This window comes from Trichechus manatus, unplaced genomic scaffold (assembly GCF_000243295.1).
Source record: "Trichechus manatus latirostris isolate Lorelei unplaced genomic scaffold, TriManLat1.0 scaffold00035, whole genome shotgun sequence".
NCBI lineage: Eukaryota > Metazoa > Chordata > Mammalia > Sirenia > Trichechidae > Trichechus > Trichechus manatus.
In genome coordinates this window covers 10,268,894-10,288,921 of record NW_004443971.1, presented here as the reverse complement: position 1 = coordinate 10,288,921, position 20,028 = coordinate 10,268,894, and the positions used below count along the sequence as shown (strand labels likewise).

The window sequence follows — 20,028 nt, the reverse complement described above, 5'->3', positions numbered from 1 at the left end:
CCCGGAGCCTGGGAGTTTCTCAATGGGGCAGGCGTGTGGGGAATGCTCTGCAGGGGGCTGCGGGGGAAGGACTATGTGGGGGCATTCCAAGCATTCTTCCTTTCTCTGGAAGTCAGGCGGTGGGGGGTGGGGCAGGGGAAGCTGCCCAGCACTGGAGGGAAGGGGATTTCTCTGGAAGGAGACTAAAGCTGTGGGGGTGTCTTCAAGCAGTGGGGGGTGAGGTTGGAGTGCGGGAGGCAGGGCTGGATAGGGGAGAAGAGAGTGAGAAGGGTGGGGGTGGGCAGTATAATTTATCAAACCCAGATCTTTTCTTCTTTAGTGTCAAAGAACAGCAAATTGGGACCCCCGGCCCAGTCCTTTCCACCTGTCTGCTTAATGGGTCCTGGCCAGAACTGCTGAGGAAGGCGTAACGGGGAGCTCAGAGGTTTTTTGTTCTGTTTTGATCCAGCCCGTTCTCTATTTCCACTCCCGACAGCCCAGGGGAGTGTATGGTAGGAGGGGGCTCAAAGACCTGCGGCCCCACCCCCAGACAGAACCACCCAGGCTGTTTCCAATCACCCTTCTGTCTTTACTGGCGTGGTTCTTTCTGGCCACGGGACCATCCCATAGACAGAGTCTCTGCTCACCAACCATGACAGAGTGCATTTCCCCAGAACAGAACAGAACATTATTGAAAACAGCCAGATTCCTTTTTTTAAAAACACAGAGCTGAGAACATAAAAATCAGTAAGGACATTCTAGGGTGCTGAAAGCCCAGAGAAGCAGAGGCGTCCATTCTCAGCATCAGGAGCGGCTTGGCAGCAGGAGGCGGGAGTCTTTGAGGTCCAAGATGGGGCCCAGAGGAGTCTAGGTCCCTTGAGATGAAGTCCATGCAGCAGCCTGAGCCTTTTCAAGTCTTTTGGATTCATAGCAGCAACCCCAGGAGGCCTGGGCCAGGTTGGGAGGATGGGAAACTGGGGGAGACCCTTTGAGGAAAGAGAGGTTGTGTTCACTTACTCCTAGGAGAAATAGGGTTCACTCCTGGAGACAACTCCAGAATGCTGGGAAGCCCCAGGCATGCTAGGGGGTACTAGAGTCCAGCTCCATGGCTGGTGGAGATGAGAGAGTGTGTGTGAGGACTTTCCACCCCACTGTGCCGAGGATGAGGAGGAAAGCAGCTGCCCTTGGTTGGGTGGGGTGGGGGAGTGGGTAGACACCATGCACAAATGTTCCTCATTGCCCTAGAGGAGATAGGCACTGATGGGGAGCTCTTTCCCCATCTCTGCAACACCCGCCTACAAGGGGCAGGCCACCTGGACTCCACCAGGGGCCTCCCCATTTCCCTCTACTTCTCTACTCTTCTTTCCTAGATTCTTCTTGGTCTGACAGGGCTGAAGACATTGAACCCTCAAGGCACTTGACCGACCCAGTTCCCACATTCAGCCCTCCCCAGGGCTCCACTGCAAACCCTCGCAGCCTTTCGGGCTGGGTCCTTGAGCCGAGGAGAAGGTACTCTCCCCTTGGGGTGCAGCCAGCTGTATTTTAGAGCCTGCCCAGGTAGGGCCACTCGCCTACCCTCAGCTGAGCTGGGAGCAGATCCCTCGTGCCTGTCGGTAGGCCTCAGTCACCTCCTGGCAGTCTGTCAGGGAAAAGCAGCTGTCCGCCAGGGAGTCCTGCCGCCAGTGCCTCAGGCGGCTTCCACGGCCCTCTGAGGGGGACACCTCAAGCCCCATGAGGTCGTCCACAGACACACAGCCCCGCAGCGGGGGCTCCGGGAGCCGTTCAGGCAAGTCCAGCTGGTCAAAGGACTCGGAGGACAGGATGCTGTCCTCACTCACAGCCCCCGAGGGGCGGCTGGGCCGGGCCAGAGAGGGCGGCAAGGCCAGTTCATCCAAGGAGCCGAAGGCGGCAGGGGCTGTGAGCTGGGATGCTGTGCAGGAAAACTTGCCATTGTGTTTGAGGATGCCCTTGCGATGGAGGAGCAGCCCTGAGGCCTGGGGGGGCTTCTGCTCCACAGGGTCGCCGCCCACAAACACGTCCCCTGCGTCCAGCAGCTCCCCGGACTCGCTGGGTTCAGGTGAGGAGTAGTAGCCAGACTCTCGCTGCCGAGACTTCTTGAGGATGCCCTTCCTGGGCAGCAGGGCGGTGACCTGCCCGGGGCTGGCGGGGGCCGGGCCGAGCTCACAGGGCCCCTCCCTCAGCCCCTCCTCAGAGCTCAGGGCCTTCTTCTTGAGAATGCCCTTAGGTAGCTTGAGGACACCTTTGCCAGGGCGAGGGGCGGTGTCATCAGCTGGGTCCCCCTGCAGAGATGGGGCCACGTAATTCTCCTTGCGGGACTTCTTGAGTGAATGCTGGCGCTCCAGGCCTGGGGCGGTGGCCCCGCCTCCAGGCACATGCTGCTTGAAGAAGCTGCACACTTTGGCCCCGTTCTCCAGCAGGGGCCGGGAAGAGCGGCGGAGCCAGTCAGCCATGGAGGTCCGGGCAGAGTCGGTGCTGGGGTGCCCGCTCTCCTTCAGGGTGTCCTGCTCCCCAACACGGGTAGTGTAGCCCCAGTTGACCCACCAGTGACTGGCCACATCCTCCAGGGTGGCCCGGCGGGTGGGGTTCACCATTAATAGCCACCGGATCAAGCCGCAGGCATCTGGAAGACAGAAGGCGGGGGTGGCCTCAGTGTTACAGCCTTGAGAATGGGCACCCCACAGTCCCTATCTCATCGGCTCACTCCCATGTGAGCTTAAGTCACTGCTCACTCCTGCATCAGACATATCCATTCCCACCTTGGTCTCTGCTATGGATTGAATTGTGTCCCCCAAAATATGTTGTAAATCCTAACCCCTATATCTGTGGAGGAGCCCTGGTGGCTCAGTGGTTAAGCGTTTGGCCGCTAACCAAAAGGTCAGCAGTTCAAATCTCCCAGCTGCTTCTTGAATACCCTATCTGGTGGTTCTACCACCATGAGTTGGAATCAACTCATGGCAGTGGGTTTGGTTTTTGGGGTTTATACCTGTGGATGTAATCCCATTTGAAAACAGGGTTTTCTTTGTTATGTGAATGATCATATCAGTGTAGGGTGTGTCCTAAACTTAATCACTTTTGAGATAAAAAGAACAGATTAGGCACAAAAGCAAGGAAGCACAAATGGGGAAAGATCACCAAGAAACCAAGGACAAGCAGGTGAAAAGACAAGGACGCCCCCCAGGCAGACAGAGAGAGCCTTCCACTAGAGCCGGTGCCCTGAATTGGGACTTCTAGCCTTCTAAGCCGTGAGGAAATAAATGAAAACCCCTCACTTGTAGTATTTGTTATAGCAGCACTAGGTAACTAAGACAGTCTCCATACACACCACATCCCAGGCTGGCTCCCTGGTCCCCAGTTTTCCTGGACTGACTCCTCCAATTTCCTCTTCTTTTCCATGACCCCTGAGGACTTACGTGACCCCGGAGGACTTACGGCCTTTTCATTACCCCTTGTATTCGAGTGTCTGTTCTTTCTCCCTCCACTGAAATTTAACCCTCTGAGGGCAGGACTGCGCTCAAGGGAAACCTAGACTCTCGCACTATTCCTTCTGCTGACTACACAGTACATGAAAGGACAAAAAGATTTCTGAGGACAAGGACAAAAGCCATAGGAAATGAGACAACTGCAGCAAAGGGGATCTAAGCTAGAACTTGGGGGAAAAACAAAAATCAAACCCATTGCTGTCAAGTTGATTCCGACTCAGAGCGAATCTATAGGACAGAGTAGAACTGCGCCATAGGGTTTCCAAGGAGTGCCTAGTGGATTCCAACTGCCGACCTTTTGGTTAGCACCCAGAGCTCTTAACAACTGCACCACCAGGGTTTCTTTAGGAAACAATTAGGAAGCAATTCCCAAGTATACTCAAGCATGCCCATAAGGAAAGGAAGAGATATCTCCTCCTTTCTCTGAGGTCACAGACCCTGGAGGCAGAGGATGATGGTTGGAGGTAAGTGGAGGGTGTTGTAATCTACAGTGGGTCATGATGGGCTGTGGTCCTCTTTGCTTTAGTGACTGTGAACCCCTGCTGAATTCCTGCGTAAGGAATCAGCATCTCCACTCTGTCGAGAGGGACACCCAGGGCCTGGATGAGGACACCCATGCCTCCCACTCACCGGAGGGTTTAGGTGGCTCCCGGTAGGCTCCATTGCTGATCTGCTTCACCAGGGTCTTATGGTCGTTCCCGTCAAAGGGCATGGTGCCATGCACCAGGATGTAGAGGAGAACACCCAGGGACCAGCTGTCCACCTGAGACAGACAGAGAAGATCAATAAGGATGCCCATGTGCCCCAGGCTGGAGGGCTGCCAGCCTCATCACAACACCGGAGGAGAAAAGAGCCACGGTGGGGAACTCAGAGGCCAGTGTGCCTGGAGACAACCTCCTTGTAGCACCCAGGGCAAAGGGGGTGAGGCTGCATTAAAGGGACTGGGGTTCATGGGAGAGATGCTGTCATTGCCTTTCATGCGGGTTGAGGGACAGCCATAAGCACAGAGCAGTAGCCAGGACATCCCTTCTGGGCCAGGATTGGGTGTTTGTGACTGATACCACCTCCAGATCATTCCAGGGAGGCCAGATTTGGTGCCAGGAAAGGTAATGGGAACTAGGAAGGTGAAGGAGGCCAAGAACTGGATGGGGAGTCAGGATACCAAAGCTCTAGTTCCAGTTTTGCCACTCCTGGCTAGAGACCTGGGGAGATTTTTGCTCTGAAAAGTGAATAACTAGAACACTAGCCATCTACTTCATAGGATCTCGAGTCAGAGGTAATGACTAAGGAGGCTGGTGGACACGTACCTCTGGGCCTGTGTAGGGCTTCCCGTTGACGATCTCCGGCGAGGCATAGAGGGGGCTCCCACAGAATGTCTGCAGGAACTTGTCTTGGTGGTATTGGTTGGAAAGGCCAAAGTCAGCAATCTGCAGGATTATGTGAAACATGGGCATGGGTCATTCTGCTGCTCCCGGCCCACCACTCTCCAGACCCTGGGAAAACCCAGGCACCCAGCAGATAGGAAGAGTGCCCATGACCTCTGCCCCATACTGGGTACTACCAACATAGCTCAGGCCCTGGAAGAGCCCTGAGGAGGTTGGGTCAATGAGGAAGTCCTAGGCAGAGGGATGTGGGGAATCCAGGCTCCTGACTGTTACCCAGGCCCCATGGCTCATGCTGTGCCCCACACAAGGGATGCTCTCCCCTGCCCATGCGCATCCTTTTGATCCAGCAGGCCCAGCGCCCTGGGAAGCCACCCATTTCCCTGAGCTCTCCTTCTCCTAGGTGTCCAGTTGCTCACTGCAGCCCTGCTTGTCAGCTCAGCCTCCTAGCCAGATTGTATACTTCCTGTGCTGACCTCCTTCTGCCCTGCCCCTCCTGCAGCTCCTAGCACACGTGTGACCCATGGATAGGGCTCAATGGACCTGACTGAAAGGAGGGTGTACTGGATGGAGGGAGAGAGCCAACTTCTCATGGCTTCAGAAGCAAGCAAGCCCCATTACTTATTAGCCATGAGCAAAAAGCTCGTCTCTCTGCCCACATCTGGGCAGGACTTGGTGACAGGAACCAGAAGTCAGCCTGGTGTAGCTGAGAAGCAATGGTGAGGGCAAAACAAAGACCAGGGCTGTGGTTACAGCCTGGGAGAAGAAATCACCTGATAGAACTCTCTGAGTCACCTGATACTGAGGACCTGAGAGACCCTCAGCCTATCCTCTCAGTCCCCGGAGAGACCCTTTCCCCAACTATCTTCAGACAGAGTCTGAGGCCACTGCCCTTTCGCTCCTGACCTCTTCACTCTTCAGAGGGCTATGTGTGCAGGGTGGGGAGGGCTTGTTTATGCAACTTTGGCGCCTTCTTTTATTGTTTTATTGGCCTCTTGTCAAGCAGTTATAACAAGGCAGCCCATAATGAGCAACCAAGAACAGGCAGATGACGAGCATAGACAGGAAAGTTTGTGCTGGCCCCAGTCATCTGGGTTTATTGGCTCTGGCTTTCCTGGTCAGCATCAAAGAAAACCTCACCTGTTCTGGGAATTGGCTGGGCGGTAGGAATGTACTCAGTGCCAGGGCTCCTAACCGCACAGGTCAGGGGCCACTGGAGAAGAGACTCTGTCTGAGGTTCAGGAAGATTCCGAGGAAGGTCAGGGGGCAGAGTCACAGCCTCCCTTCTTGAGTCCCTGGCCAGCCCTTGCCTTCCTCTCCTTCCAGCCCTGAGACCTGAGTTTGTCCCCTCAGTATAAACTTCTTCTGATAGAAATTTAACTACTTAGGCATGGGAATCCAGCAGCTGTGGAAAGCAGGTAGCAGGCACCAGGGTGCCAGGTCTGTGGGGACAGGTGCCAAACGGTTAGCTAACTGCAGCAGATCAAAGTGGGCGTGCGTGCGAGTGTGCGCATGCAGGTGGGAAGAGCTCAGGCCGAAGGGGAGCCAGAAGACCTTGGCTCAGCTACTCGCTAGCTATGGGGTCTTGCGCAAGTCACCCCTCATCTCTGGGCCTCAGTTTTCATAAAATGAGGAGTTGGAATGGATGATGGCTGAGGTCTCTGCCAGTACTAATGTATAAGTCTGAGCTTTGCTCAGCTCCTTCTAGAACCTCCTAAGGTTTAGACACTCTTGGCTAGGGACAGTGCAGAAAGGCTGAGGTGGCATGGGGAAGCTACTGGAAACAAGAAGTAGAACTTACCTTGATGTTTCCATTGGCATCTAACAGGATGTTCTCCAGCTTGAGATCTCGGTGGACGACCCCGTTCTGAAAGAGCAAGGGAGGAGAATGAGGGGAAGGTCATGTGGCGGCGGCGGGAGGGGGAAGGGGCCTAGTCTGGAAAATCGGGCAAACACAAAGGGAGCCAAGTAAGTCTGAGCCCAGGAAGGCTAGGAACACCTGTCTTTATCCGTGTACAGCCTAAGGAATCAGTGGCCCGTCTATCCCCGGAACAAGAAAGTAAAAGTCAAAAAACCAACAACGTGTTCTTTTCTCAGGGGGCAGAATCTAGTTTGCCTCTGCTCCCGCCTCCCTTTGTGACCCCGGACGAGTCACCGAATCTCTCTGGTCCACACCAGCCCCAGAGCCCCAGGGCCCACCCATGGGAGCAGGGCTGGGCAGGTGGGCGCTTACTTGGTGGCAGTAGGACACGGCGGAGACGATCTGCCGGAAAAAGTGCCGGGCGTCAGGCTCACTGAGCCGCTGCCGCTCACTGATGTAGTCGTACAGGTCGCCCTGGCTGGCGTATTCCATGACGATCACGATTTTGCTGCTGTTCTCAAACACTGCACAGAACCAGTACAGGCGTCAGGCCCTCCCAGAGTGAACTGCTCCCAACTGGGTCACATGCTCCACCCTGATCCCCAACATACAGGACCTCCTTGCAGGGGTACCTGCTAATGGGGCAGGCGGTGGGCAGCAAGGGCAGGAGAAGGGCCTTTCAGGCTCTCAGAATCTTCCAGGGCAATGAGGTAAGGCCAAGGCAACTGCCCCTCCCCCTCCCTCCTTGGAATTCCAGGCTTTCAAATATTCTTAAAGCTACCCTGGCAACTCCCAGGAAAGCCGTGACATCACTGGATGAGAATCAAAGGTCAGGATTTCTGGTTCGGAATGTAGTACCTTCTCGTCTTGTGACCTCGGGCAAATCTCTTCTAGAGATAGCAGTGAGGATGTGGATTTGGAGTTTGAATTCCGGCCCCATCACTTACTAGCAGGTGACCTTGGGCTGGTTATTCAGCCACTGTGCCTCAGTTCCTTCATTTGAAAAGTGGGATAATAACGGCAACCTCCCGGGGCTGGGATAGCTCTGGGGCAGGCTGAGCCAGCTGTTATAGAGTTCGGCACATAAACACTCAATAAATGGTACCCACTGTGATATTTTAGGAACCCTGGTGGTGCAGCAAAAAGGTTGGCAATTCAAACTCATCAGCGGCTCCGTGGGTGAAAAGACCTGGTAATCTGCTCCCATAAAGATTTCTATCGCCATTGAGTCAATTTGAGTGTCCAAGACTGTAAATCTTTACAGAAGCAGACTGCTACATCAGTCTCCTGAGGAGTGACCGGTAGGTTCCAACCATTGATCTTTCAGTTAGCAGCCGAGTGTTTAACCACTGTGCCTTCAGGGATTATGGCCTAGAAAACCCTATGGGGCAGTTCTACTCTGTCCTACAGGTTACTATGAATTGGAATCGACTTGATAGCACACAGCAAGAACTACAACTGTTATATTTATTATCAGTGTTGTCACGTATAAATCTGAAAAACAATACCAATAATAATGCCCGCCTGGAGGCTCAGAAGAAGATGAAATATACAAAAGTGGTTTGTAAACTACAGAGTGCCGTGGAAAGCTGAGATACTAACCACCCTCATCATCACTGACTTCCCCTCCAGAGTATCCAGGAAGGACCTGTACGCAAAGCAGTCAACAAATATATGGTAATTAATTGATCCAGGAGCCCTGGTGACGCAGTGATTAAGTGCTTGGCTGCTATAAAAAGGTCAGTGGTTCCAACCCACCAGCCTCTCCGTGGGAGAAAGATGTGGCAGTCTGCTTCTGTAAAGATTTCAGCCTTGGAAACCCTATAGGGCAGTTCTACTCTGTCCTGTAGGGTTGCTATGAGTTGGAATCAACTCTATGGAAATGGGTTTGTTTTTGGTTTTAATTAATTGACTGCTTGGTTCCTGGCTTTGAGCCCGCCCTAGCTGGCTGGTCTCTAGGTGCAGGAGGGGCCTTCTTGCTGCCTCAGACCTTGCCCTGGCTCCAGCCCCCTGGCAGGGTGGGGAGGGGCTGGTTTGCCAAACTGTCCCTTCAGCTGGGTGTGTGTCAGCACATGTATGTCCATGACACTGCAACAGTGTCAAACGGGTCCCAGGAGTTTGGCCTGCCTGGCCAGACCCACAGCTAGAGCTGTCTAACCTGGGAGAAGGAGCTGCAGCAGGAGGCCTCTCCCGAGAGGAGTCCCAGACCCCACCCAGGCACTTGGATACATGGCCAGGACTGTGCTTTCCTCCAGGGATCCTGGGCGAGTGGCCCTGGTCCTGGTGGCCTAGCCTGCGGGGCGGTACCTGGCTGACTCCACCCTGCGGTTTTCGGTATCCCTGCAGGGGTGAATGTAACCTCTGTCCATGAAACTGGGGATCAAGAGCCAGCTAGGGTACATTCTGGAGAGTAGCTGGGTGAGAGGTCAGCTGCTGGGATGGGGCCACCGCTTAATTCACACCCTCTGAAGCCTACAGCAGGATGGGGTGCCCTGCCAGACACACAGTAACTGTTCAAGAGAAGTCACATCCTGAGATTCAAAGTCAGTTCCCAGACCCAGCTGAAGATATGGGTGTGGGGAGAATTCACACACACACACACACACACACACACACACACACACACACACACACACACTGCCCGATCACCATGCTCAGCCCGGTTTAATCAATACTCTGCATCTGCCCACTCCTCCCTGGGGGATATCCACAGATACAATTAGCCTTCTCAGCCACTCGCCTGGGCTCCACGTGGGACAGGCTCAGGCCACAGGGCCATGTTAGTGGCTCTGCCCTTAGTCTTCCTATGAGAAGAACCTGAGAGGTGAGACTTCCGTATTTCTTCCACCAGGAATATTCAGAGAGAGGGCAAAGCTGCAGGCTCCCTTCCATCCTCCTGCAGCTATGACCCCTTGTTTCCCATCCAGCTGACATTATGTAAAGTCTCCTAGCAGACAGGTGTAAGTAGGAGGGTGCTCGCCTTCTTCCCCTCTTCCCCCTCTCTGGGTCGCTTTGTTGTCTGGGTCACAGGGAAGAGGGCAACTGCAGGGGCAAAGCCAACACTGATGTCAGAGCAAGTGGAGGCTGAGCAAGATGAGGAGGGGAGGTGGGAGCCAGCCCTGGGCAGGAATGATTCAGAGTACAGGTCAGACTTGAGGAGGCCTGGCTCTTGGGATGCATGAAGAAGAATAGCACCCACACACCTGAGACAGGTGTATGTCTATGTATGTTTAAGCCTCCCCCGGGACTGCCGACGATCTAACTGGGTTGAGAAGGTGTGTTCAAGTAGGGAAAACCTAACAATAACAACAAAAAAGTCTGAAATTCGTGAGCGCCTCTCATGAGCTGAGCACTTGGTGACATTATCTAATTTGACCTTTGCAGCCACCCTGTGACGTAGGCAGGACATTCCATTTTATAAATGAGGAACTGAGGCCCAGAGATGGAATTAATTAAGCCTATTTCTTGTTTATTTCTTTGTGTCATCTGTTCTGACTGGTCCCCTACCCCCATAGACACAAAGACTCCCACCTCCCAGCTCCACAAATGCCTGCCTCTGTACCTTCATGGATGGCAATGATGTGGGGGTGGTTGAGTGAGGACATGATCTCAATCTCTCGCCGTATGTGCATCAGGTCTTGCTCATCTTTGATTCTGTCTTTCCGGATTGACTTGATGGCCACCTGGGAACAGAAAAGCCGGGAGAGTGAAGAGAGAAGCCTGGCAAGTAAAGGCATCCCTGAGGACACTCTGGGGGCCTGGACTCTGGTGGTCCGTCTACAGCTGCTACAAAGGCCCCAGGGTGTGCCTAGAGAAGCCACACTGCATCCTTCACTGGGGTAGGTGGCAGAGAGGCTGGAGAGCATCTTCTCTAGAGAAGGTTCTCATCAGGTCTGGTGCAGTCCATGCAACAGGAAGGCAGATGGACCAATGACCTCCTTATGCAGAGTCCACAGGTGAACGGTGGTAATAACTTGCATCCATAAGGCTGATGCCGTGTGACTGACCAGGCCTTGTATTTCTACTATACCATGAGATGAGGTGGGCCTCTTTTGCCTACCACTGGACCCCTGATGCTGAGCACAGTGCCTGGCACACAGTAGGCACTGAAGAACCATGGGCTGAATTAGTAAATGAATGGCTCTCGCAGTAGCCCGGGGCGGTAGGCACAGAAAGTACCAGCATCCCCATTTACAGGTGAGGAAACTGGGACCTGACACATTGCCGTTGAGTCAATTTCATCTCATAGTGACCCTACAGGACAGAGTAGAACTGCCTCGTAGGGTTTCCAAGGCTACAATCTTTACAGAAGCAGATTGTCACATCTTTCTCCCACAGAGTAGCTGGTGAGTTCGAACCACTGACCTTTGAGTTAGCAGCCGAGCACTTAACCACTGTACCACCAAGGCTCCTTTTTAAACTGGGACCCAGAGAGGTTAAACGACCTGCTCAAGGTCATACTGTCACTAACAGGCAGAATCAGAAGTTAAACTATTTGTCATCTGATTCCAGGTCTGGAACTTTTCCCTCCACAATACCTTACCTTGCTATAAATAACCAGTCTCTTCAGTCTAGGTAAGGAATGTCCCTTCCCCCAAAACAAACAACTAGATAGTTAAACAGAATCCTATGGGCCTTGTAACCTTCATCTGTAAAGGTGAAAAACACCATATAAGGATTAAACCTTCTAGCTGGTATGTGTCTAAACCTTCTAGCTGGTATGTGTCGTGGGCTCAGGAAGGGTGGGGTGAAGCAAGAGGAAATGGAGAAGAACTGCCAAAACGCAGTTCAAGCAACTCTCTTTGACGGAGGAGTCACAGTCTCTTTCTCTGCTCCATCCCACTCAGGGGGCAGCTACCAGACAGTGGACCAGCAATGTGGGGGTTGGGAGGGTGAGGGGAAGGCACTGAAAGAGGACATTAAGCAACAGCAAGCAGGGCCAGGAGCCCGTGTGGGGAGTCAGGAGACCTGGGCTCTTGTTGGACCCCCCCCCAACCCACTGTCTGTGTGAGCAGGTCCCACCCCCTCTCGGAGCCTGTTTTTCTTTTCTGTGAAATGAAGAGGTTGGACCAAGATATCTGAGGTGGTTTCTTATGAGCCATACAAATGCCACGAGGCCTCAGAGCCTGCAATGTTGGCAGCAGGTGCTAGGATGGGGAACTGGGGGGGCTGTCACAGGTCCAGTCAGTTCCTGGCAAGTCCTGTCCAAGGACAGGGATGGTAAACACAAGACTTCCTCTTCATGGGAGACTGGCAAGTTATGAGAAATCAGAAAACACAGACTGAGGTAAACAGCTCCTCATTCTATTTCCCAGGAGGGTTTGCCTCCCCTCAAGATTCAAAGGGAGACAGAAAAAAGGAAACCACTGCTGGAGGGGAGGGCCCTCTAATCCACCCTTTCACAGGGCTCTGGAGGCAGACAATGGCTTCCGGCTTAAGGGGACAGTGGGCCCTGGAGGCCTGTGTTCGCCCATCAGACAAGAATGCGGAACAGCCGTAATCCCATAAGAGGAGCTGCTCACAATGCCCGTGGCCCGGTCACCCCGGCAACGGGCCAGCGATGGCGTGCCCTCCACCCCGCCCCTCCCCTGGAGTGGAGCTGCATCTGTGAAAGAGGGGAGGCCCAGCTCCTGGGCCCTCCCTGTGCAGGGCAGGGAGGACAATGGCAGGCAGGAGGGACGGTCACCATGGTGCCTCCTCCCCAAGATGCAGGAGAGGCCCTCACTGCAGCTGCGGGGACAGGGCTGCACACCCCCTTTCTTTCACACCCCACCCCACCCCTTCTGCTTTAGCCCATCCATCTCTCCTAGTGAGCTAAGCAGAAAATTCCGTAGGCTTGGGGTGGGGTAGGGGGTAGGGGGCTTGAGTCCTCATGCAACGTGAGGCACCTCTCTCTTCTGGATTCAACCTGGAGCATTGTCCCCACATAGCTCTCTCTCCACAGCTGGCCCCCACCACGCTCATACACACCCCCCTCTTCCTGAAGGGGAGATTTTAAGGACTAGCTCTTTTCTTCCTAAAATTCTCTGTTCTTAAAATCACACAGCAATGGATAAAGTGCAATGAGCGCTTCAGAGACAAAGGGCCATAAAAATCGTATTAAAAGAGTAAAATTATATGTAAGTGCGAGTCACATATCTGAACAATTAAAATAGATCAAAAATATTGAAAGTGTAGGATGCACTCATATGCAAAAACTAGGCACATCTCAGATGTACAACTGTGTATACACAAATGTACAATAGTTAGAAAAATCATCACTGGGGGCAGGGCTCTAAAGACAAGACCTAAAAGAAATGAAATTATTAGAAAATTAAGGGGGTCTTAGGGGTGGTCTTTGGGAGCCCTGGTGGCTGCTAACCAAAAGGTCCGTGGTTTGAATCCACAAGTCGCTCCTTGGAAACCCTATGGGGCAGTTCTACTCTGTCCTACAGGGCTGCTATGAGTTGGAATCGACTTTACGGCTATGGGTTGGTTGGTTTGTTTTTTTCGGTCAGGGTGGCTAGGGGTCCCCACATGCACAGATGTGCACAAGTCGAACGCTGAGGTCCACTTCTTTCAACCCTGGGAGCCTGTGATTCTCAATCAGAATTGTTCCTCCTCAGTGTACAGCTCCATCCTCCTGCAAACTCCTACTCTAGCCTCAGGAAGCCAACTCAAGGACCCCCTACTTATCCACATTAGGTCCCAGGACCCCACAGCTTGGCTAACACCTCCCAGGATGGAAACAAGTTATATCATCAGGACTCCAACATTCCCCAAGCAGGTGACAGACAAGAAGAACAGTGTGTCACTCCCTTGGTGGGGCTGGGCCACTGCTCCCCAGCCCATCCCAGCCCCAAGGGCTATCTGCTGGCCAGCCTGTAAACTAGGTGCCAGCTCAGGCCTGCACCAGCTCAGGCCTACACAAAGCTCAGCATACAGAAAGCATTCACCAATCATTTGCTGGTAAACATAAATCACAAATAAATATTTATTAGTTAAATCACTGGGCTGACCCCTGGCTGATGGGACCAGTGCCCAGATAAAATGCTTTCCCCTTCTTCCCAGGCATGGGTGGAGATTCAACCTCAGGTACGATGACCGATTTTGAGTGACCTTTGTTCTTACCTGCAAGATAGTTGGGCAACCTTTCTCTAGAATAAAAATAAATTGACCTGAGCCAAGGAAGAAGGTAGAAATTGCTGGATGGATTGCCCAGAGGTAGGAAGGCTACATGCCTCGACACAGTCCTGGTTTGTCCTGGCATAATTATTAACAGTACCCCTTTTACTGTGCAAAGTATCAAGGTTTAGACGTTACATCCTATGGCCACCCTGCTCAGAGGGAGACGGAAACTCAGCCACAATGATGAATACCTGCTCAGCGGAATAGATATCAAGAGTACGAGCTTCTAATCCTTATTTGCTCTGATGAGGCTAATAAACTATGAGCTATGCAATTTAGGACAAGTCACTTAAATTATCTGGTTAACTGGTCTGGCTAGTTTTAATTTCCTCACCTGAAAAATGAAAGGTCCTTGATTCTCTAAACAGATGCTGAATGCCTACTAGGTGCCTGGCGCTGTGTTAGGTGCTGGGAATTTAGACAAATATTGGACAGTCCCTACCCTAGGGTCCTCAATTCTGTAAGAGAACTGGGAAGTTAAATGAACTCTGGTCTAGTGTGATGAGGGTGACAGTGATGGGTCCCTGCTCCTTGAGGGGCTCCTGGAGCACTGGAAAGAGCTTTCGTCAGCTGGGAGGGCAGGAAAAACCACCCTTGGGAGAAGGACAACAAGGACATTCCAGGCAGAGAGAAAGTTCTGAGCAAAGGCCAGAAAGAAAGCAGTCATTCACGATTGTATGCATCTCGAAGCTCCTTTCCAAACTCTAGCATTCTATGCTGAGCTTCTCCAGAATTGGGCCACGCACTACGACGCCAGGAGGGTACTTCACCAAGGACTGTGATAAGAGGCTTGTTCAGAGGCTCTACACTGCGGCCATGCTCACCTGCCTGAGCAAAATTCCTGCCAATACCATGCCAGTGATTTTCTTGCCCCTTGGCTCTGCACATCGGAAAGACAGCAGGGCTAATTCCCTATCCCATTTTGCAAAAGGGAAACACTGGAGTCCAGAAAGGTACATGGACTCTTACAAATCCTACAACACATCAGAGGCAAGGTCAGGATCCAAGGTGCAGAGGTGCTGCCTGAGAAGCTGCTGCCTCAGAAGACAAAAGTTCCTTGGAGATGCCCTGCCCTGCCTCCAGCTCCCTTCCTTCCACCCCTGGAGAAGGAAATGCCCCACACCTTGCCTTGGGCCAGGCTGGGCAGCACCACCAGCTACCCCCTCCCACTTACAGATATACAAACACACCGCTGCTTTGCCAACACTCCAGGAGAGGTGGGTGCTGGGGCTCAGTTGGTAAACACTGCCTCCTTCCCAGGAACTCAGATCAGGAATGATCTGGATCCAGACAGGATGGTAGAAAGGCCTTAGGAAAAGAAGGTCCAGAGATGCTGATCGCAGGTACCAGGGCGAGAGGCAAGCTGGACATCTCTGGTCAATTCTGTTGCCTGGAGTTGCAGCCAACATCTGGACTCTTCTCTGGCTTTTCACAGGGCAGTGGCCATCTGGAAGGCAGGGTGAGGAGCTGGGGGATGACCCACTTAGATAACGGGGCAGAAGTTGGCTTGGGCTGGGCTGGGCAGAGTGGGGATGGTCCTGGGGGTAGCTCAGCTGTCCCACCAAACCTCCCGAGAGCCAGGCAGGGAGCAGAAGCGGGCTCTGAGAGGAGCCTGAGCTGCCTCCCTGAAACCCCTACCATGCCCGCCCCCTCCTTGCCACCCCCCAGCCCACTCTGCCAGGTTGCCGGGCAAGGAGCTTCCCTGCCCAGCCCTCTTGTGTGGTTTGGCTGGAGCCCAAGGACAAGAGTCGCCTGCAGCCAGAGCCTGTCTCTCTCTGCTGCTGAGCAGGCAGGTGCAAGAGGCGCTGGGAGGGCAGTGTCATGAGGAGGAAGCCTGGAGCCACTGACCATGGCCTTCTCTGGAACTGTGGCTGAAGGGGAGATAAGGACTTTGAACAAAGCAGAAATCAAAGTGGTTTGGCCTAAGGAAGCTGAGCACAATTCATTCTCTTGCTCAGGCAGGACAGACCCAGGATGGGGAGTCTTCCCAGGAGAGGAAGGCGAGGACCTGATCAGAGCCAGCTTTGCTGGGATAATAACACCGTGTGTGCCAGACACTGTGCGAAGCACTTTGCATATATTATCTTAGATATTCCTACAAGAACCCCATAAAGTAGGAATGATTGTTATGCCCATTTTACAGATGAGGAAACTGAGATACAAGGAAGTCATACAATAATAGGATTGGAACCCTTGCACTCTGACCCTGAGCTAAGCAGCCTTCCAGACGGATGAAAACCAGGAAAATAGTGTAGTTCACCCCCACAAGATCCCTCCACATACTCAGTGAGTGGCAGTGGGGCTTGGTTCCCAGTGAGTCCTCGCACCTTAAGCACTGCCTTGAGCACAGGGAAAGGCAGCTTGAGTGTTGGAACGACAAAGCACACCGAGGAGGCATGCCCCAGCTCATCTCAAGGCCAACTCCCAGTCCAAGTCTCTTAGCACTTGGTCATCCAGGCCCTAGGGTTGGCCAAGGCAGGGGCCTATGTTCTAGGCAAGTTGCAGGCATGCCACTGACTGGAGAAGTCACATCTCCTCTCTGGGTCTCAGTTTCCCCATCAGTCAATGAGAGGATTGGACCATCTCAGTCATTTTCAAACATTTTGAAATCCATGCAGCAATCCGGTATATAAGAGAAAAAGCACCCCTACCCCAGAGCACTGCCCACCTAGCCTCCCTCATGCTACCCATTTGGAAGGTGAGAATTCCATGCAGATCATCCCAAAGGCTTGGGGGACTCCACCATTCCAGGGGCCCCAGCTTGTTTCTTCTCTTCGGGGAAAGAGGAGCTCAGAGAAGCTGGTGAGAGCCACAGGAGGAAATGTCATTTGGATGCCAGGCATGTACTCGGGAGACCAGAAGATCCAGAGCAAATATTTGTTTTTCCTTTGATGCCCTCCTGGAGCAGCATTAGTCCCTCCCACCTGCCTGCCCCTCCCTCTGAACAATCCCATCTGGCCCCTGATAATGCCATCTAGGCAGGTTGGGAATAGGAAGTTAGGAAAGTGGAGAGAAAACTGGGATGAGAGTTGCCCAGCAGGCTTTCCTCCGACTCTAATCTCCACCAACAGCCTCAGCTCATTTGGGGAGAGGTCCTGGACAGCTCTTGTGACCCCAGCCCCACGCCCCTGAAGTAGCCTGAGACACCAGGTCTCTCTCTCTTCAGGGAGGGTCAGGAGGTAGGATGGGGGCAGGGAAGATGACTGCTCTCCAGTGTTGAGAAACCATTAGCACAGCGGGGCAGCTGCTGTCCAGGAAGGAGAAAGAGTCGGAGCAAGTGCCCACCAGGTGGTGGACGGACCAGGGAGGGGTAGAGCAGACCCCACTAGAATGATCTTGGCTCCCTACACCCATGAGACAAGAGCCAGGGAGCGCCTGAATTCTAATTCCTTCTTTTCTGATATAATAAGAGCTGGAATCCCTGCCTAGAGCAACTGAGGTTTGAAAACCCGAAAGCTGGTTAATCTCACTCCAGAATCAAATGAGATCTCTCTCTCTTGTTCTCTAACCATACACACACACACACACACACACACACACACACACACAGAGGCATGCACAACAACCTCAGTCCCAGTTTCTGGGCCACCCTAGTCCCCACGACCCAGTCTTCCCCCCCCCAACAAAAGGAAAGAGGCATGAGGCACGAGCAGCTATTTTCCTGCTAAGCCCCTGACCCAGCCCAGGCCCAGCAGTCTCAAGCCTGGAGCTTCCTCGGGTCCTTGCGCTTTGTAGAAAGAGAAGAGAAAAGCCAGGAAGTACACGATTGCCCAATAGCTGTAACCTGGCAGCGGGCAACTGGGGACTGTGCCAGGCGTTTGCAGGAAAAACATACTCAGTCCTATTGATAGGGTCGAAATCCACTCCCTCTCTCCAACATCCACTCTCCTTCACCAATGAAATGACTTCTTGAATTTCAAACCAGCTACCGGCTGCAAAAGCAAACACAACCTGGCAAGGGGACACTGCCATAGTCAATAGGGCCTATCACGGCCACACACACACCTCACAACCAGCACCCAGCTGGGTTTGGTAAACCATAACCCTAGACCACTTGCCCTAAAAGGCTTGTTAAAATGCAGATTATACAGCTCTATCCTAGACCTTCACAGTAAAATCGTCTGGATGTGGGACCAGAGAGTATGTATTTTAAACAAGCATCCCTAGGTGATTCCTATGCATTTTAAACTCAAGTTTGAGACCACTGTTAACCAGTCTTTCAGGGCTGGCCTTTCCAGACTCAGATTTAAGTATCACTTCTCTGGTTCTACGTGTCAGGAACACTTTAGTTTATTTTTAGATCTCACTGAATTCTCATAGCAGCTTGTGAGGGAGGCTGTATCTTCCCCATTTTTGTAGAAAGGGAAATTGAGAAGTGCAGTGATGAAGTGAATTGCCAAAGGTCACACATTATAATATATATAATATATATACTATCTCTCTCTCACACACAAACACCTCCCACACCACATTCATAGGACAAGTTTCTGAAAAGCCCTCAAACACAAAGGTAACTTGGGACACAGTGGACTTTGCACCAGAAGCTGGTTTCACATTTAACAGAATAAAAACCCGTCATAAAGAAATTTCCACTCAGTCTTAGAGCTGGAAAGGACCTAGGTGTCAACCCGACTGCAGCTCCACCCCCGTGCAGATATCTCCATAGCATGCTATTAGAACCGATTTCAGTACCTCACTCATTCATTCAACCACACACATATTTATTAAACCCCTACTGATGTCAGGCGCCCTCTACTTCCTCTTCCCCATTCCTCTGTATTGGATAGTTCCTGCAAAATTCAATTTAAGTCGCATCTTCTCTAGGGAGCCTTCTCCATCTCAAACCAGGATACCATCCATCCCTCTTTTATGCCCGAGCCAACCGTCTGCCTCACCGGTTTGGCCATCATCACACGCTGCCTGGTGTTGGTGGGTTTTTCAGGTCCAAGACCGTTGTCCTCCCAGGTTCTATTCATCTGCAGTGGACCGCCCCCGCCCCAGCGTGGTCAAGACTGAATGCTGCCAACCCCAGCGAGCAATGCACGAGCCCCCAACCCTCCCTCTTCCTCTCCCCGCCGGCGGCCGAGTCCCGAGGCCGCCCGCGCAGCAGCAGGGAATAGCACTCACCCAGCGCCCCGAGCTCTCGCGCGCCTTCTTCACCTTTCCGTAGGTGCCCTTGCCCAGGGTCTCCAGAAACTCGTAGCGGTGCCTCAGGTTGTGCTTGTGGTGGTGTCGCTTCACCGCCTGCTTCTTCATTAGCGGCTTGGGCGACTTGATGAGTCCGTCGGCGAGGGGCCGGGAGAGCTCTGCGGCCGAGGTAGCGGGACCGGGGCGCCGGGAGAAAGCCAAGGACTCCATGGCGAGCGGTGAGCGAGGGCGGCGGGGTAATCGGCTGAGCGGGGAAAGCTAGAGCCCGGAGCACATATCTTGCGTCTGGACCGGGAACTCGCAGGGAAGCTCCGCATTCCAAGTTCTTATGAACGCTCCTGAGGCCCTGGCCACGCCCCCAGCGCCCATTGGCCTGCTCGCAGGCCGAGCATGACTGGGGCCTCCCGCATTGGCTCGCCCCGGACTCGGCCCCGCCTCTCGCCTCGGCGTGTCTGGGAAAGGTGTCAATGAAGCCCCGCCCACACGGGTCCTAGGGTTTCTTGGAGTGAAGAGAATGGGGAGAGGGAGACACTAGAGGAGGCTGCTTGGCGCGCTGGTACTGCTCAGGTCCGGAACCTTACTTTGAGAGCCTTTAGAACTGCTCTGAGGAGCCCTGGTGGTGCAGGGGTTAAAGCGCTCGACTGCCAACCGAAAGGTCGGCGGTTCGAACCCCCCAGCCGCTCAGCGGAAGAAAGATGTGGCAGTCGGCTTCCGTAAAGATTTTACAGGGTTGGAAATCCTATGGGGCAGTTCTGCTCTGTCCTATAGGGTCGCTATGAGTCGGAATCGACTCAAAGGCAATGGGTTTGGTTTGGTTTAGAATTATTCTTGCCTCTGGGGGGCGCCCAGTCCTGGTTCGAGTCACCTATTGTTCCATTGTGTTCTCAGTTGGCAACTGACAATCTGATGGCACTACAGGCCACCGACGTGTTTCTCCATCCTGAGTAATTTGCTTTGCCCAAGCCAAAAAACTAAAAAGTCACTGGACCAT

At 53.1% G+C, this 20,028-nt stretch overlaps 1 protein-coding gene across 5 annotated transcripts; it reads right to left on the bottom strand.

Moving 5' to 3' along the window:
- Positions 1–313: 313 nt before the first annotated feature.
- Positions 314–19,330, bottom strand: NUAK2 (NUAK family kinase 2). Of its 5 annotated transcripts, XM_023730308.1 has the most exons (8): positions 19,017–19,116; positions 15,080–15,336; positions 10,285–10,405; positions 7,095–7,246; positions 6,663–6,728; positions 4,787–4,906; positions 4,110–4,242; positions 314–2,620 (listed from the first exon to the last, which is right to left on the bottom strand). In XM_023730308.1, the coding sequence occupies exons 2-8, from the start codon at positions 15,296–15,298 to the stop codon at positions 1,557–1,559; spliced, it is 1,875 nt and encodes a 624-aa protein (XP_023586076.1). In that variant the 5' UTR covers positions 15,299–15,336; positions 19,017–19,116; the 3' UTR covers positions 314–1,556. The 5 variants fall into 5 exon arrangements, with proteins under 5 accessions (XP_023586076.1, XP_004375287.1, XP_023586077.1 ...); XM_004375230.2 differs by lacking the exon at positions 15,080–15,336 and having other exon boundaries at positions 19,017–19,330; XM_023730309.1 differs by lacking the exon at positions 15,080–15,336 and having other exon boundaries at positions 19,050–19,330.
- Between the last annotated feature and the right edge of the window lie 698 nt (positions 19,331–20,028).

Excerpts from the sequence above, each read along its gene's own strand:
- NUAK2 (XM_004375230.2), bottom strand. The coding sequence starts at position 19,247 with ATGGAGTCCTTGGCTTTCTCCCGGCGCCCCGGTCCCGCTACCTCGGCC. Across the intron at positions 7,247-10,284 it reads CATCATTGCCATCCATGAAG|TGTTTGAGAACAGCAGCAAA; the intron begins GTACAGAGGCAG and ends GGTTCTGTGCAG. Across the intron at positions 2,621-4,109 it reads GGAGCCACCTAAACCCTCCG|ATGCCTGCGGCTTGATCCGG; the intron begins GTGAGTGGGAGG and ends TCTGTCTTCCAG.